This window comes from Notolepis coatsorum (genome assembly GCF_963971535.1).
Source record: "Notolepis coatsorum genome assembly, chromosome: 17".
Lineage (NCBI taxonomy): Eukaryota > Metazoa > Chordata > Actinopteri > Aulopiformes > Paralepididae > Notolepis > Notolepis coatsorum.
Genome location: NC_140181.1, coordinates 94,414,557 through 94,427,880, shown reverse-complemented (window position 1 = coordinate 94,427,880; position 13,324 = coordinate 94,414,557). Strand labels below are relative to the sequence as shown.

The window sequence follows — 13,324 nt, the reverse complement described above, 5'->3', positions numbered from 1 at the left end:
GTAGCCAACAGTACTTTAGAAATATACAATAGCGTGGAAATAGTTGGCAGTTGGTCGCTGGGCAAATTTTTGTGTCCATTTTTTTGTTCAACCTTTTATAGGAGCTGTTGTAGTTGACTATCCGGGTGAAGGAGTGGCAGTAGGACTGCAATGGAAGCCGAGTTTCGAGAGATCGATGAACTCGGGAGTTGGAACGCCATTTACCAGGTACAGGCTCTTTCGGTAAATCAAGGTGGAATTTCGCTGAGTTTTGAATTCTCTCTGCGTGTCGAGCCTTTTTTTACACGTTAAGATAATAAAAACGCTTGCCGGGCAATGGCAACAACCCGCCATCACTTGTTTCTGCGGTGACATGGCTAGTTCCTCTTATAGTTGATCATCATCCTCCTCCTCAGACCGATGATTGATGTCTCTGCTTGTGCCCGGTCCTTAGCAGCAAGCCCTCATCATGTTAGTGCATTAGGAAGCTGGCTAACAATCGGATGCAAATCATGACACGTTTAGCAGTATTTGAACGTTTGTACCCCATGTCACAATATCAAGGATTAAACTACATAAATTAGACTACAGTTAGTTAAATAATTTCCCTCTCTACCTTTTGGGCTGACAACTTTCATAATGTTGATTTGTCTCATTCCCAAGTACTATCACCTCTCTGAGATATACCATGCATGTTATGTTTGGCCTGCTATATTGTGACACACACACACACACTGACTAGTCTTAAGTCCAAAAATGACACACCGAGGGAATTAGTCGTCATACTAGATCTATTTAATTGGTGGTGTAATATGCAGCTCCTATATATAAAGAGTCAACATGGCCATGGTTTCAATCAAATGATTACAGATCCTTGACATTGACTGACAGAATGAATGACTGACTTACTGTGGTGGGCCTAGCCAACATAATTAAAGACTCCTGTACCCTTTGTTTTGTAAACCATGTTAGAAAGCCTGTAACAACCACGTGGATATGATATGATATGCTTGTGATGGCACCATTCATATATTTTTTTATCTATTGTGTTTTTCATTTCCACAGGAAATTCGCCAGCAGTCGAGTGAACTGCCCTGCAAACTCGCCAAATTACCCGAAAACAAAACTCGGAATCGTTACAGAGATGTTAGTCCATGTAAGTTAGATGTTTATGTCTTGGTGCATTGGGACAGTACAATCTACATGTAAGGTGGAATTTAAATGAAGGTGTGGAGACGGGACTTGGACTCTGCGCAGCACGCCACCACCCGGCACCTACAGTGTAGTTGCATAGCAGAGGCTCCGTAATCCCCCCTTTATGAAACGAAACCTCATTTTAGGTAAGATAGTTTATAGAGCTCAAGATACACCTTGGTTAATTTACACCCAATATAGCTACGCTGCTTAAGAAATCTTGTCAATAAATCAACCGCTGTTAACACTTTAACTGCAGAAGGTTAAATTCATGATATACCATCCCTTGCCAGCTCTATTTGTCTATGGAGAAGTTCCCCTTCTTTGCAGGGCTATAACTTTTTAAATTCTATTGCTAGATTGCCATTATTAGGGCCCATTCAATGTCCTATATGTATTGTTCAGGGTGTATGAACGTTAAACTTTTTCATTCACATATTCATACTAAAATATGATCTAAAGTATAAGTATGTTTTCATCTCTTTCTGCAGCTTTCTCCAGAACGTGATTTATAGCCCCAAATGCATTATATTGATGATCAAATACAGTTTGGTAGCGATCGGTGCCAGATGAAAAATTTCAAATGGACGTGCTTCTATAAGTTTCTACGTATCATCTGATGATGACCGGATGGGCGGGGGATCGTTTATAATTCCGTGGGCAACGTTATACCATTCATCTAATGTGGGTCAAATGTTCATCATAGCAGTTAGTGTCGAACACGGTAATACTACACGCTAAAACTCACCCCAGTCTCCGCGGGCCATTGGGCGATCAGCGTGGGGTAGACAGTTTTCCATTATGGGATGTCGAAATACCCGGTCCATTTCCAGGTTGTATAATAGTATATACGTCCAAATAACGTTGTTTATTGAGTTAGGGCGAGCGATCTATTATCGAGTGTTTCAAGATGGAGTCGCGGGAGCTATAGAGAGTGGCCGGAAGTAATATGGGTGATCACCACTTCATCCACATGACTTCCTGTTTGGCGCTTCTGCCGATCGGCCACCAGATGGCGCTCTTGAACCGCTAGAGGGTTGAGAGGAGGCCAGCACTGTGTCTCAGGGCTGCGGAGGAAAAATATGATTTCGATCACAGATTTTTTAAATATTGATATTAAAGACGAGTTAGGGCGTCCTCGGCAACTTTAGCATGGCTAGGAAAGACACCTAAACACGTTTTCGGCACTTAAAGTGTTAAGAAACGGCTAAGCTACATCTACAATGAAGTGCTTAGGAAGATGGTAGGTGACCCCTCTCACCCACTCTATGAGCAGTTCGAGCTGTTGCCCTCTGATGGTCATTACAGACTACCCAGGGCAAACCCAAACATTAAAAAAAATCCTTTATTCCTAATGCCATTAAGGCATTCAATTAATCACGCACTCGTTAGACCCTGTCCTTGTTGATGTATATTATTGTATTCCTACGTTCTCTGCACTTTTACATTACAGATTTATGTATGTTCTGCTGTCATTGTTGTTGTTTTTATTTGTTTGTTCAATGGTGAGACTAAAAACAAATGTCCACATTGGACAATAAAGTGAAACTAAACTAAGAATAGGGCTAACTGAATGCTGAAATAATGCAGCAGTTGGCCGGTCATGTGATAACAATTGCTTGGGCATAATAATTATTAATACCGTATTTGTATCTGAAAGAAATCCAGATGTAAGCTGATTGGATAAGATTCAGCATGGGGGAGATTATCAATTTAGCAGTTGTGTTGTGGCTGCATGGTGTGTTATTCGCACATGAAGAATAATTCCTGGAATCAGAAAACATCATTCAATGTGATACAAAGTGTCTTCTCGTAACATCAAGACAACTAAGAGTGTGGTTTCCTCTTTTTCCACGTGAAATAGGCTATGCAAATAAATAATGCAGACCATGAGCCAGACTAGTTGCAGTATGCCACCCATGGCGATCTTCTGTTTTTACTGTGTGGAAACGTGTACTTTTATTTGATGGATTGGAATGTAAACATCAGCAAAGGGAAAATGTTTACTCTCGTTGAATTGGAACTTGGAATACTCCTCGTGTCTTGGTCAAGAGATCGCCTCGTCTGTCGTTTGGTTCAGCAAAGCGGGGCATTGAAACACGAAGGCAGAAACAAACGGCCTACTTCCGTTTTTACACCCAAAGGCAGATGTGTGGTGTGTGTTTGTGTGCAGCCGCGCAGAGCAGACTCATTGTAGCGGTTGTGACATTATTACAATAATGTCCTTGACCTCTCACCTCAAGATAGCTGAATTGAAAACGAGTCCAGTGGAACCACACAAGTCTCAATTTTACAGCCATGCCCACTTTTCTTTGCTAGTCCCATTTATTTATTTTCTATTAGATTAGTTTTGTTTATTAGTTTATTAAACAGGGGCCGTGCACAACACAACAGCTGGGCCAGAGTTAGCAGGCTTAGCTCATTTACATCTGCGGCCACTGGGCAGCAGGAAGGTTAAAAAAAAACACTAAGATTAGCAGAGTTTACAAACGGTACATCACATATAAAACAACATCATACAAAATGTACATTACAAATATCCATATTGGAAAAACGGCTGCTTCCAGACACTGGTTTAGTGATCAGTGATCTCATGATTGCTTTGACTTTTGTTGTTTCGCCCCAAAAGGCAGATGTACGTTTGTTATGTGCAGCCGGGCCAATCCAACGCATTGTAGGGGGTTGTGACGGATTACAAACGTGTAGGTGGTATATATTCTTATGTGTTTTTTATTTTCATCTCCTCCTCAGTTGACCACAGCAGAATCTCTCTGCAGCTGGGTACAAACGACTACATAAATGCCAGCCTGATAACTGTAGAAGAGGCACAGAGGAGCTACATTCTAACTCAGGTAAATACTTGGTATTGGACGGGGCGACAGTGGCTCAGCAGGTAGAGCGGTCTTCTGGGCATCGGAAGGTTCTCCCTGTTTGTTTCTGGGCTCCTCCCGAGCAGCGTGTCCAAAGTGTCCTTGAGCGAGACACTTAACCCCTTAACTGCTCCCGGCGGCTTGAAGCCTTTTTACAACGCATCCGCGTTTCCGGGTTCCTGTTTTGCGCTCTGATTGGCCAGGTCATGTGACATGAGCGCCAATCGTGGGACGGCAAGTTTCTACACTGGTTAAGCTTAGGCACTCTTCGAAGTTGGTTAAGTTTAGAGTTTGTCTTAGAGCATGGCGATAGAACGGCAGGTAGTTTGCAGGCTGTTTCGACGCGGAAATGGGCAAACACGCTATTGGGCGCACATGTCACATGACCTGGCCAATCAGAGCGCCGGAAACGCGGCTGCGTTGTAAAAAGGGTACACGCCTAGGTTAGTTTAATGTAACAGTGTAGTTATGTTTAGTTTAAGGTAACAGTGTGGTTATGGTTAGTTTAAGGTAACAGTGTGTGGTTAGGGTTAAGGTTACGTTTAGTTTTTAGGGTAATAGTGTGGTTAAGGTTATGTTTAGTTTTTAGGGTAACAGTGTGGTTAAGGTTATGTTTAGTTTAAGGTAACAGTGTGGTTATGGTTAGTTTAAGGTAACAGTGTGTGGTTAGGGTTATGGTTAGTTTAAGGTAACAGTGTGGTTATGGTTTGGTCAACGCTATCAGAAAAGTGTGTCTCGGTGAGCAGCCCGATCTTGCTTAGTATTGTGAACTACTACTGTTTTGTGCTGGTTTACGAAACGTAAATATATTACATAAAGTTATAACATAACATACATTATGTACCTTTTTCCTGTGGTTTATAAGTACTTTATTTACGTATTTGAACCCTTTCACTACCACACAGAATCGCTCAAGTTCAAGTTTCCTTTATTGCCACGCAACCAGGTTGGTGGTATTCTTGTTCGGTACAGGCCAGGGTGGATACATAATACAGTACAACATGACACAATAAATACAGCACAGCACAACATAGCACAACATAAACACACAGAAGAATCTGCAGGTGGGTACAAACGACTACATAAATGCCAGCCTGATAACTGTAGAAGAGGCAAAAAACTGAGCGCCCTCCAACCTAACAAGGCCACTGGCCATGACAACATCCCCTCCAAATTCCTCAGAGACTCAGCAGCCGCCATCACCCCATCACACACATAATAAACCTCTCCATAAAACAGGGACACGTCCCCAAGGACTTCAAAATTGTGAGAGTGACCCCTCTGCACAAAAAGGGCAGTAAATTAGACCCAGACAACTACCGCCCTGTTTCTATTCTTACCTCCATCTCGAAAGTCATGGAGAAAATAGTCTACGAACAGGTCGAAAAGTACCTGGCGGAAAAAAAATCGAATCTACGAATTCCAATCTGGCTTCAGAACATCCCACTCCACTGACGCATGCCTTCTCTATTTGAACGACCACATCAAACAAGAGGTGGACGCGGGCAAATACTGCGGCATGGTCATGCTGGACCTACAAAAGGCCTTCGACACTGTCAATCACTCCATTCTGATTGACAAGCTAAAAGCAATTGGTTTTGATAGTTTATCAGTGAGCTGGATGCAATCCTACCTGGAGGGGAGAGAACAGATGGTGGAGGTAAACGGTACTCTATCCCCCCCCTCACAGTGAGCTGTGGTGTTCCACAAGGAAGCATACTAGGACCGCTACTGTTCCTAATTTATGCAAATGAAATGTCGTCAGCTGCAACTTGTTCTTGTTCGTGGACGACTCAGCCCTGCTGGTCTCTGACAAGAACAAGTTACAGGTTGAAAAAACCCTCAGCTCTGAACTCTGCAGAATCTGCACCTGGCTCACTGATAACAAACTATCATTACACCTGGGTAAAACAGTCCATTCTCTTCGGATCAAATAACAAACTCGGCAAGACCGACGGCTTCTCAGTTACAGTGGGTGACAATATTGTCACAAGGAAAGATGAAATTACATACCTAGGTTCCATCCTAGAGGCAAATCTTTCCTGTGACAAAATGGCATCGAAGGTAATAAAAAAAAGTCAGCCAACGAACTAGATTCTTGTACCGGATCTCCTCTCTGGTAAACAAGAATACCCTGAAGACTCTGGCAGGAGCACTCATTCAAGGGTACTACGACTATGCTTGCACCTCATGGTACCAAAGCACCTCAAAGGCGCTAAAAACAAGATTACAAACATTACAAAACAAACTGGTCAGACTTCTACTTGACCTTACCCCTAGAACCCACCTCACCCCTGCCCACTTTGACAACCTAGGATGGCTTAGAGTAGACGACAGAGTACAGCAACTTGCAATGGGCCTGGTCTACAAGATACACTATACGACTAAGGTACCCATGTACATGTCAAAATACTTCCCAAAGGTCAGTGAATACCATGACCACAACACCAGAGGAAGCTCAACAAATCATGTTAAACCCAGATTCGGCTCAAACAAGGGACTAAACACGTTTCGTAATTATGCCACATCAATGTGGAACGCCCTACCCAAAGCTGTAAAGGAATGTGAATCCCTACCCACTAGGGCTGGGCAATTAATTAAAAAAAATCACGATCTCGATTCATAGACCTATGCAATCTCATTTCTAAGTTATTAAATATATATATTTTTTACTTTTTACTTTACTTTTTAAGTGATTTTATTGAAAAAAATAAGAATCGTGAGAATCGTGATCTCAATTCTTAGAGAGAAAAATCGTGATTCACATTTTAGCAAGAATCGCCCAGCCCTACTACCCACCGTCAAAACCGCTCTTAAAGAGCACCTACGGGAGGCTGCAATTCGAAACTGGCCACCGTAAATGTCCAAACCCCCCCCACCCCCTCCTAATGGACAGTCTCCTCCCCACCGCATGTATATATTCTCTCCCCGCCGTATGTATATTTCTCTCCCACCCACCCACCCTCTCCAAATGTACAGTCTCCTCCCCACCGTATGTATATATTCTCTCCCCACCGTGTGTATATATCTCTCCCACCCACCCACCCACCCCCTCCAAATGTACAGTCTCCTCCCCACCGTATATATTCTCTCCCCACCGTATGTATATTTCTCTCCCACCCACCCACCCCCTCCTAATGTACAGTCCCCTCCCCATCATATGTATATACTTTGTCAGGATCTATGGGTAACAGTACTTTATATTTGAATATCGTATATGTCACAAATGTAACCATACTAAATACCTGTATGTCATGTATGTCCCTATGCCATAAATGTCATGTATGTTGTGTGTCATAAATGTCACTATGAATAAAAAATGGGGGACCCTGATGTAAACAAGACAAACGTCTTTCTCTGGTCTGCATCCCCTTAACAATTGTGTGTATTGAGCCGTACTGTATTGTACCCATTCTTTCATTCATTTATTCATTCATTCACACTAACATGTAGTGGGGTAGTGAAAGGGTTAACCTTCTGTAGTGTGGTTGTGAAAGGGTTAACCCTTTGGTAGAGTGGTAGTGAAAGGGTTAAGCGAGATCGGGCTGGCGGTGCAGTGCCTGCCCTCTGGATTAGTTAGGGCTTCAGTGCTTTACTCAGGATACTTTGGCAGAGATGGCGCTGTCTATTGCCATTACTGGATGGTCACTCTTATGCTTCCTGTGACACCCTATGCATATCAATCACCATATGAAATCTATTCTATAGTAATTTATGGGAAGTTTAATCTCAAACCTCCCTACTTCATCATGTAACTGTTTTAACAGTTTTTTTTATTATATTTTTTATATATCTGTGTTCTGCTTGTATTTTATTATTATTTATTTTTAATTCTTTTATTGTTAGTTTTATTTTTTATGTTTTATCTCGGTATCGTTGAAAATTAGGGTCCACCCTCCATGTATTTCCAGAGTGAAGTAAAGGTTGAAAATTAATTAATCTTCATCAAAAAGACATGGCTTATCTTTAATGGATACGTCCACCATAAAACAGAATTCACATTTTATTCCCAGAATTTTGAGCTACCATCACACTGCAAGCCTTAGTGCTCAATTATAATTCATTGCTCTGGTCAGATTTTTTATGTTTGGCTGTTCACGTTATTTAAAAAATGTGGCCAATATCATATTCCAGTGTGAACTGGTCACCGCTCCTGAACTGACCCGCATGCGCAAATTAACAATGATGGGACGTAAATCATTTTGACTAATGTCAACCTAGAGTGATGTAAGAGTCGCATGACTGTTCAGACTGAGGTTGCATTGCAAAAAAAATCAAACCTGTATCTGATTTAAGACCACATATGAAAGTGGGCCAAATCAAAATTGAAAAGATCAGATTCCATGTGTTTTGTGCTGTTCTGAGTCACATCAGATTTGGGCCACTGTCGTCTACAGTCTGAACGTAGCCTTCGACGGTTCATATTTCTCTCTCCCAAAGCTAAATGAATGTACGGAAGCGTATTGCTGCCACACCAGAAACAGAAAAAAATATCAGTATCACGTTATAACGTGATAACTTATTGTTTTAACATAAAACGTTTCATGTTATAACGTGATAGCAACTTATGAATGAATGAATGAATGAATGATTTTTATTTCGGTCTTCTTTTACAAAGCATAGTAGTAGAACATTAAAAGAAAAATTACAGAAAAGGTGTAGGCTGAAGCCGAGGCTTATAATTGCCTACCCTTTTTACATTACATTATTTACACACACACACACAAAATACAAAAAAGAAACATAATTCAGTACATCATTTAGCAAAGGTTACAAACGTTTTCTTTTTCTTTTTAACAAATGTTTTTTTTCTTTTTTTTACATGAAACGGGTTACAAAAGTTTCATAGTTTTATGTACAAAACGTATACACTTATTTATGTTTACATTTTTTATACAGTTCAGTTCTTTTTTATTTCGGGCTTTGGACACATACAGTAACAACGGTCATTCCATAAATCACCAACGTTTTACCAGCTGCTATTGCGGCATTGTCCGAAAAGGGCTAGGGAGAAGCACTAGGCTTGTCGGACCCTACCCCTGAAGACATACGTTTTTATTTTTTTTTCATTTACATACATACATAGTACATGCATATAGTACACATTACAGTACACATTACAGTATAGTATACCTGCAGTATATAATAGTATATATTAGGGATGTCCGATATTATCGGCCGACCGATATTATCGGCCGATATCAGCAGTAAAATGTGATGTCGGAAAATATCGGTATCTGTTTAAAAAAAAAAAACAATAACAATGTTATATATATATCCAGTGAAATTATTAGTTACCTGAAATTATTCAGTTTTTTGGGGGGTGGAAACCCTGCATATATCGGTATCGGTTGATATCGGTATCGGAAATTAAGAGTTGGACAATATCGGAATATCGGTATCGGTAAAAAAGCCAATATCGAGCATCCCTAGTATATATAATAGTATATAGTACAATAGTGTATACAGCACATATATAATGTGATATGAGATATATAGTACATGATATATACAATATAATATACCGGTAGTACCATAATATAATGGTATATACTGCAAATATAGTTCAATATAATATACAAATTAATTATAATATGATTATATAATGTAATATGATATAACGTACAATACAGTATCATACGTATTTTTTTTAATTTTTTTTTATTAACACTTTCAGAGCCCTTGCTTAACCTTGATTTACCGGCTGAATGCCCACCATCCACTTCAACGCCTAATCTATGTTTTAAATTATGGCTATGTGTCTAATCTGCCCGTCGCTTATCAATGACTCGTTTTCCAGTCAACATTGTCGAAGCGGATTGTTTTTTTATCGGTTCATTTTCGTTTTATAGCATTTTGAAAAGCCCTCGTTTTCAAGGAAAATATAAAGGCTGATCAGGGCTGAAGCTGAATAAAAGATTTACGACTGTTTAGACTGCATTACTCTCTGTCACAGTGATCTCCTGGTTGTTCCTCACTTAGGTTATCTTAATATCCACAACTAGAAACGCTGGCCTGGACTGCTTCTAAGTTCAGTGGCCTGACTGCACACACACATTTTTTTTATTTTTATTATTTTTAATATAAAGTTTTCAAGTACCACCAGCAGTACCACCAAGTACCACTAGTGGTATGCGTACCACAGGTTGAGAACCACTGCTCTAGCCCATTCCACAGGGTGGCTCCGTAAGAGGAGATACACATTATTTTCATCACAGGTTTTTTGAAGTTCAATGGTCCTCTTTATCCAGAAATTAGCTTCTTACATTTACTGGTAATTGATTATTTCTTGCTTTGTACATAACTTGCAGAGTTTTAAAGTTTACCATATCAATGAACTTCAAAATGTGTGATTGTGGGCGGCCGGGTAGCTTCTATACTTTAAGCAAGTGGCTTGTCCTTCCGCGTTCCCGTTTTGCGCTCTGATTGGCCACGCACGTTTCTTACATGTGCGCCAATCGTGGGACGGCAAGTTTTTGGACTGTTAAGCTTAGGCGCTCTTTAGAAGTTGGTTAAGGTTAGAGTTTGTCTTAGAGCATGTCACATGTCACATGACCAGAAACGTGTGTGGCCAATCGGAGCACAAAACGGGAACGCGGAAGGACAAGCCACTTGCTTAAAGTATAGACGCGGCCGGGTACCACAGCGGACTAATGCCCCTTTTCCACTGCATGGTACCTACTCGACTCTACTCTACTCTGTATTTTTGGTTTTCTGGTACCAGGTACTTTTTGGGTACTTTTTGGGTACTTTTTTAGTCCCTGCTCTGTCGAGGTTCCAAGCGTGTGCCAAGCGAGTAGAACTGGTACCAGAAAAGTCACGTGAAACACTGCAGACCACTGATTGGTCAGAAGAGAGACGCGTCACTCGTTGGAGAGTCAGAACGAAAACAGAAAGCCGCCATCTTTAATGTCTCGCATAGGATTTCATTATGTTTGCAGCAGGCACAAGTGCAATAAACAAAGGATACAGTCACTGTGTATTCTGCCTCATTTATTGATTAAACAAAATCGACATCAACACAATTTGCCACCGAGCGGAGAGTCTCGCAAAAAGATCGCTGACTTGTTAAAGCTTGTTGTTAGGTTAGGTGCTAATGTTGTGCTAGCGTTTTAGCATGGCTATCGTACATAGCGTGATCAATATAACTCGCTATTGATTGTTTGTATGAGTAACGTTAATGCTAGTAGAATAGACACAACGTGAGGTAATCACCATCCATTTTAAACCGGTTATTACCTAATGCTAACGTTAGCAAATGGGCGCGAGACTGGTAACGTTACAGCTTTGTTGTTAGCCAACGTTAGCATAGACAGCCTAGCTAACGTTAACGCGTGTAGAATAGACACAATGAGAGGTACACCAGCAGCCCCGCCTCCCCACACAGAGACAAACTGAGTACTTTATTTTAGTACTTGCAGTGGAAAAGGAACGAAGTACCAGGTACCTAAAGAGAGTAGAGTAGGGTAGAGTCGAGTAGGTACCATGCAATGGAAAAGAGGCATAAGCGTCTGTCTACCACCGCAGAGACACTGGTATTGAATCCGGCTGTCGGCGGTGCCTCCGGCTTGGCCGGTCGTCATACTGGCACAATTGGCAGTGTCAGCGGGAGGGAAGCCGGTGGGTGGTAATCTGGTCGTTGTAAACAGCGACTCCTACAGATCGGTCAGGGCGCCTGCACAGCGAGGGAGGGAAATGGTGAAGGTAGTGTGACCTCCCATGCGTTACACTTCACCAATGAGAGTCCTCGCTGCCAGGTGAAAAGAGGCTGCTGGCTGTCTCCTATGTATCGGAGGAAGCATGTGATAGACTTCAGGGCTCCCTAGATGACTAGTGGGGGGCACATGCGCGCAATGACCAGGAAGGGGGCGGGGAATTGGCATAACAACTAAATTTGGATGGGAGGAAAAACACAGAAAAATAGGAGAAAAATCACTCCCAGGAATTTATTTTCATTTTCTCTTTTCTATTCTATTATTATCTATCAACTGAATGTCTGTTTTTATCTGGCGGTTTCCAAACACCATACATTTTGTTTTATTTAGATTTAAAGAACATTTATTTATATCAAACCAGAGTTTGTATTTATTCATTTCTATTGTTAAGACCATCATACGCTGTTGGATGTCCTCCCCTGTACAGAACATGTTAGTATCATCAACAAATAGTACACACTTCAATACATTTGACACCGAGCACAAATCATTAACACATTGAGTGCCACGCCCCTTCCGGGAAGTGACCACTTCCGTGCCGCCCATTAAACCCATGTAAATGTAGTTGTCGTTTGTAGAACTAAACTTATATTTTATAGTATCGCTATGGGTCTAATAACGCTGTCGAGTCTCATTGAGCTACTTCTGGCCAACGTGCAGAAAACGGATTCTTTTTTCATCCGTACATTTCCGTTTGATACCGTTTTGAATATGGACATAGTCCGGCCGCTTCTGAGCAATTCCAGGGAAAAGACAACGAAAACAGCGTTTTTGTGTAATTCAATAAACACGTCATTTTTCACCTGATTATCGGATCTTCCTGAAATCAACGCTAGATCATCACTATTATTCTTTGTGGTGCACGCATGCAATGTGGTTTAGACCGGCGCCCCCCCCCCCCCCGCATCCCAACGGCAGAACAGCCAGACACATAAACACATATAGCTTCAATCGCAGTAGAAATAAATATCGGATCAACGCAAGCTTTCATATATAGTGTCCTTACCTGGTTTCTGAAGTAATGAAAAAAAAAGAATCCAATAATCTCATCACCATTCCAGTTATCCACAGCGATCGTCCCTCCGACGTTATTGGGCATTGCTCTTCAACGGGCGGGCGGGGTCAGTTGTCCAAGCCATCCCTATAAGCGTGTGTTTTGCCGGAGTGTTTAGGACCCGCCCCCACGCCGCAGCTCTGTATAGAAAATAAACGAACCCATTTCTAACCGGGTGCATTACTGGCCGAAGGCGTTAGAGGGCGGTATAATACCGTCTGCCAGCTTAGACACACTCAGAACAGTATGCACAAGGTGTCCCGCTGAATTATGAATGGATATAGATAATAAAAGAAATACCGTGACAGAAACGTAGATCTACGTTTCCGGCACTCAACGATCGGATGACAGAATCGTAGATCTGTGTTAATATATAGATTAAACAGTTTGGGTCCCAGAACCAAGCCTTGAGGTTTATTTTACTTTTCTTCCCTATTATATATATTTATAACGTGCAACGTTTTATGTTAAAAGTAACAATAAGTTGATTCACGTTATAACGTGAAATGTTT

The 13,324-nt window shown here is 41.3% G+C and overlaps 1 protein-coding gene across 1 annotated transcript in view; it reads left to right on the top strand.

Moving 5' to 3' along the window:
* The window catches only part of ptpn1 (protein tyrosine phosphatase non-receptor type 1), a 52,340-nt gene continuing 39,016 nt past the window's right edge, over positions 1 to 13,324 (top strand). Inside the window, exons 1-3 of the mRNA XM_084333265.1 lie at positions 1 to 207; positions 1,045 to 1,135; positions 3,925 to 4,025. Of these exons, the coding sequence (XP_084189391.1) occupies positions 151 to 207; positions 1,045 to 1,135; positions 3,925 to 4,025 (249 nt within the window). The 5' untranslated portion in view covers positions 1 to 150. The remainder of the gene's footprint in view (positions 208 to 1,044; positions 1,136 to 3,924; positions 4,026 to 13,324) is intronic.